The sequence below is a fragment of the Galeopterus variegatus genome, unplaced genomic scaffold, assembly GCF_000696425.1.
Source record: "Galeopterus variegatus unplaced genomic scaffold, G_variegatus-3.0.2 Scaffold8449, whole genome shotgun sequence".
Classification (NCBI taxonomy): Eukaryota; Metazoa; Chordata; class Mammalia; order Dermoptera; family Cynocephalidae; genus Galeopterus; species Galeopterus variegatus.
In genome coordinates this window covers 57,683-63,806 of record NW_007734560.1, presented here as the reverse complement: position 1 = coordinate 63,806, position 6,124 = coordinate 57,683, and the positions used below count along the sequence as shown (strand labels likewise).

Below are 6,124 nucleotides of genomic sequence, written 5' to 3'. Positions count from 1 at the left end.
CAAAAGCTTCTTCTCTGAGGCCAAAGAGTGTGAGCTTGGGACACAGAGTGACTGGACAATGTAGCTGTTTTTCTATGAGTGAAATTAGCTCCAAAAAAGAAATGAGGAGAATCTTCAGGATGATCTGTTTGTCGAGAATGAAACATGAGTTATAAGAACTCAAGAAGAAAATGACCCTAGTGAATCTTTTTTTGTCATAGTAAATGGAAATATATATATTTATATATTATTGGTTATGAATATTCATGAGATACAGAGCTGATTGTCATACCTCATGCCCAAGATGTGAAGTCCAGATTTGTGCTGGCAGCATGCCCATTGCCACATCTCATCTGAAAAAGACCATGTCAGATACTCCTTCATTACCCTGTGAGGGTGTGAGGAATGAAAGACACAAATAATAAGACATAAAATGTCTCAGGGGACAGCTGAGAACTTGGAGAGTAGATGATTCCGTTGAGCCCAACAGGAAGCACAGGCCCCTCTGCACCTGCTCCTGGAATCAGCCCTGAACTTGGTGGTTCCTGAGCGCCCCATGGTGGTCCCGTGTGTCCCTGTAGGGAAGTTTGTGTCTGGGCTCACGCTGACATCCCCTCACTGTGTCTCTGGCACAGTAATACACGGCTGTGTCCGAGGACTTCAGGCTGCTCCACTGCAGATAGGCGGTGCTGGCCGAGTTATCGGTGGAGATTGTGACATGGCCTTGGAAGGACGGGCCGTAGCGTGTATCTGAGTCACCAGGATAGATGGCCCCCACCCACTCCAGACCTTGCCCTGGAGCCTGGCGCACCCAGCTGATCCAGTAGATGGTAAAGCTGTATCCAGAAGTCTTACAGGAGATCCTCAGAGACTCCCCGGGCCTTTTCACCTCTGCCCCAGACTGCACCAGCTGCACCTGGGCACACGCACCTGTGTGGGAGATGAAGGACTCAGATCAGGGGTCCCCTCCTGTGCACTCCCCTCTGTGACCCAAACTCTGTGCCGGGACTGACCTGGGAGAACAGCCAGCAGGAGGGCAAGGATGGTGGCAGACCCCATCCTGGAGGAGGACAGAAGAGGACGCACTGAGGACCCAGCTGGGCGGTGAGGGGGACTCCACTGTGGAGGGGAGCACTGGGATTAAATTGAAAGTCCCCCCACTTGAGTTTGCATATTTACCACCCTGCCCTCCAGGGGATCAGCCCAAGGGTTCATAACACAGAACGCCCGAGGACCAGGAAGGGGGATCATCTGAGCCTCATGTGACAGAGAGGATAATGTCACAGTAAAATACAAAAGTTTGTACCTCGCCCCTGGGCCCTGGAATGCGCAGAAGCGCTGGACTGAGAAATGCAATTGTTGGTGTCCACGGTGGTCTCAACATGGGCAACTCTCACCAGGTGGTCCTCGCACCAGCATCAGCCACGAGTGGATTTGGGATGCAGAATATCAGTTCTACCTGTGAGAGGTGTCAGAATCACAATGGAGTCACTTGTGTTAAACAAACAAAACAGACAGAGCTGGGAAGGCTGTGAAGGGAGGATGTTCATGCACACACTCCTGGTAACACAAATTACCACAAAGAACTGCACAACCACAGCCTTGCACAGAGGCCATCAAAGCCTTACACACACATCTGCAAGGACATCTGCCCAGCAACTTGCTGTCCAACCTTGAACTAGTGACACTCTTGTCATTGATCCTGTAAACAAGCAGAATTATTCAAAATAATTATGTAACTTCCATTATTTTTTTCTTTGAAACACTTTTCCTTCATTTACATCCCTGAGCATGCACATAGTTCCTATGACTCACATATGCCTTTTGTAATGTTCTGTTCCCAGTGAAGCTTATGATTCATTGGAGAGACTCTCCCTGATTGTTATTCAGGTTACCATTCCCAGGAGCCCTGAATCTGAGCCTCTGAGGTAGGACCCAGCCACCTGCAATGTTCTGTGTCCTGAAGGAGAGTCTTGTTGTGCCAAAGATTATAAAGCACCCTACGCTTAGAAACAGATTGTACCTGAACCGCCCCACCCCATTAAAGCTCTGCATAAAAAAATTGTATTTTATTTATATTATGGGATGAAATAAGTTTCTCCAATACTTGTATGTTGAAGTCCTAAAACCATCATCCCAGAATGGGGTTGTATTTAAAGATAGGTTCTCAAACATTAATTAACATGAAGTAACATAAATGTGTGGGGGGGAGGGACTAATTTAAAATGACTGGCGTCATTATAAGAAAGGGAGATAAAGATACGGACATGTAGAGATGAAAAACCATGTGAAGAAAGGGAAAATACAGCAATTTACAAGCCAAAGAGAGAGACATCAGAAGAAATCAAATTTTCTAATACCTAGATCTCAAATTCTTGTCTGCAGAATTGTGAAATTACTATATCTATTTATGTTTAGTTTAATTCACCCAGTCTGTGGTGCTCTGTAATGGCAGCCCTAGACAATTAGCACAGTATCCATGTGTCACCTTGTAACTCCTCTGGAGTATAATCCTTCATCCCTTATGGAAGATGATCCATCAGTGGGATGTGCTGAGTGCATGAGTTCTGGGAAGGACACAGCCTTCAAACTTGAAAGCAAGCACGGGTGGGACTGTAATGTACCTGGGCTGATGCACGTCTCAGAGTTTACTAGGTTTCACTTTTTCAAACTTTTGTAAGAAGAATTTCAAACAACCTAAAATAGAGAAAACTTAAATATTAAAATATGAACACAGGACATGAAAATATTTATTTTCATATTTGGTGATGTGTACTCTAAATTTATTTATTATATTTGTTTGTATTAATTTATTTTAATGAACTGGTGTTTATGCTTAGATCTAATAAGAAGGCTACTCCAGAGAAATTAAGGGTGAAGATATACTGAAATAATTTTTTATCTTGAACAATATCATATCAATGGTGTGTGAAGGAGCTTCATTTTGTGAAGGTCACTACCATTTGGAAGTAGAGCCCCACCCTTCAAGGTCTCTGGAGAATACATGTAACGTCTTCGGGCCCTGGGAGTGGAACATTTGCCTCGCTGCTTCTCCCTCTGTTGTTGACAGACATCCCTGTAAGGACTAAAGTCTCTACACTTTAGGGATTTGTCAAACATGGATCCTCAGAATCCCCACTGCAATGGAGAAAGTCGTACATCACCTGAGCACTGTCTCAGCTGCAGGTGAATCACGTACACACAGAACTATCTAACGCAATGGCTGCTATAATCTGTGTTGGCTCAGTGGACATGAATGGGATCAACAGGAACCCATTAGAGTGAGCCCTCAACGTCCACATTCGATGATTTGATCCCCACAGTGCAACATTCAGTCCACTTTGCAATGAAGGCTTTGAAGCAGCAGCCAGTCCCAATGTGCATGGAAGTCACAGTGTGAGTGTTGGTGGATCAGGATTCACTGTCCACACTGTGGCTGGACCTGTGCTCACCACTTGACACTCATCACTATCCCCTCTGTCCAGTCTAGATTCTTCTAAGTCATGGCCAGCACTTTGGTGTTGGTGATGGCTACGTGTTGCTTGGCTGGTGGGATGATGTAGGCCTTGAACGCTAAGTGCCCATTGTCCTTGGTGACTTGGGCACTGTCTAGTGTTTGATGCAGTTGTCCTGGACCATGGTGAATGCAACAGAAGAAATTCCCATACTCTGCATAGGTCGAGGTGGCTCCTCTCTGTCTCTGCTGGTAACAAAAACTTTACCCCAAGGACACAAGTCAAATACCATCATCCATGTAGTAATACTTTCTTCTTTGGCTAATCCACATTTATAGGAATTTTTATGACTTAGGCTATCATTACATCTTCAGATTCACTGAAAACCTTCTTGTCCCCACCTTGTAAACATTGCTTCCTGAGGTCCAGTGCTCCTAAATGATCACAGCCTAAGGTTGTGGAAATGGGAAGAAAAATTATGAAAAATAAGTGTGTGTCGTCACCATAGATGTGATGAGATAAAGTAATTGTACCACTCAGCACTGATTTCCAGGTCCCTGAGCCCTAAATCCTGGGATGCAGAGCCATATAAAGTCCATCACTTTGAGTAAGTCACATGCAGAAATCTCAAGGTCACAGTACTGCTAAAATGGAATTTTGTTTAGGACTTAGATTGCCTCTTGTTAAAAATGTAGTAATAAATTATTTGGTGTGAAACCCACAGACATCAGTTTTTAAACATTTAAATCATACCATCTATTCTGTCAAGGTTTTTGCTTCTGGGAAAATCTAAATGATATAGGATCACTGGACCCTGTGCTCCTGTCCTCATGGTCACACCTTCTTTCCCTCAACAGCAGCCAGATTTCTAAATCATTGACAACATCAGGAAGGTTCTCATCTCAGGGATTCAGGGGTTCAGGACCTTGGACAGTAATTCTGAAAGGTGCCCTGCTGTAGAAAAGTGAACACACTTTAGAACGTGGGTAAACTGTGGCTTGGATGGATTGCTGCCTCTCAAATGTGCTTATGGTCTGAAGTAAACAACTACTCACCATGTTACTGAAGGGTGTCTTATTCCATTCTGTCTGCTATAACAAAATACCATAAACTGGTATCTTGTAGTCAACAGAAGTATATTTCTCAGAGATTTGGTGGCTGAGAAGTCCAAGATCAAGCTGCTGGAAGATTCAATGTTTGCTGAGGGCTTACACTGCTTAACAAATGGTGCCTCCACAATGTGTCTCACATTGCAGAAGATCCAAGGTATGTCCCTTCAACCTCATTTGCAAGGACAACAATTCCATTCATGAGAGCTCACCCTAATGAGAAAATCACCTCCAAATGCATCCAACTCCTAACAGCATCACATTGGAGGTTATATTTCAACATATGGATATTTAGGGGAAAAAAACACTCATTCAGATAATTACAATGAATATGTTCATGGAATGATGTCAGATTCACAAATAATTATGATATCTATCACTATGGCCTCAGACACTCAGTGGGAGTAGAATTAAAGACAAAAACCCATTTATTCTGGCACATGTTACGTAACAGCAAGGCAGCCTTTACACAGGGTGACTACAATGGTTTTGCAGTAGAGGAGAGAGATTGAGCTCAACTTAAAATATAACATGAACAAGTGGGTATTTTAGACAAAAAGCAATGTGGGAATTGATGGTAGAAAATTACTAAGAGGAAGCATCGAGGTAAGTGGAATTCTGGGTATAAAGGTGTGTCAGGGTTTTGTTGAAGGCAGGCAAAAGTGGTCAGACACGCCCTGGAGATGGTGGGGCTGGAAGAGCCTGCGTGGATATCAGGAGTCATCTAATATCAGAGGTGGGAAATTCTGGCTAAACTGACTCTTCAGGATACTTACAAAAATCGGGCAATGCCAAGACTGACAGGGAAGTCCAAGATTTGAGACCTATTTGAGAAAAGGAATCATGAGAAACTGAATAATGTTTAGTCAAAAGGAGCCTCTTTGCCGGGAGCTGGGTCAGCCTTGTTGGGAGGATTCCCTGGTCAGCCTGCACGTGAGAAGCTGTGGGAATCCCTGGTATGAGCCAAATCCAATTTGTGGCAACAGAACTGTTAAATGAAAATTATTATGACACTTGCTGAAAATGGCAGGAAAGACTTTATTCAATAATATTGCAATACAAGACATAGATTGAACTCAACTCTGAGTGATGCAGAAACAAATGGATGTTTATATTCAATTGAAAGTTTGAAGGAGTGAATGGAAAATTGCTAAGAGTGACTAGTTTAGGTATCAAGTGTTTAGGAGAGAGAGATAATCGGAAAACGGGCTTAGCAGGATTCTTTGCTTAAACTGCACTCAGTAGAACACGGGTGAGGACTAGTCATGAAGAGGCCTCCATAGAGACTAACTAGAGATTGGTTAAGGTGGAAGTCCTTGCAGACTCCTAAGGGGCAAAATTCCCAGGGGCTGGTAACACTCACATGGAGACACGTGTGCCTGTCAGAGGTCTGAGGTCATGAGCTTTAAATGTGGACAGAGTGCCACAAGGGAAGAAAAGCTTAAGACAAATAACTCCCAGTCCAGGATGATAGGAATCCACAGGAAGTTATTTTTGCCAAGAAAGAGCAGTCATGAAGGAACCTGTCAAGGAAAAGGGTCCTGGAGATTAGTCACATCTCACCTACAGAGAATTACTTCC

General features: G+C 43.7%; 1 gene segment (V, D, J or C); it reads right to left on the bottom strand.

Moving 5' to 3' along the window:
- LOC103608467 lies at positions 1–1,038 on the bottom strand. The segment is given in 3 exon segments: positions 1–14; positions 589–909; positions 993–1,038. Coding segments are annotated over 3 exon segments (369 nt in total).
- Positions 1,039–6,124: the final 5,086 nt, after the last annotated feature.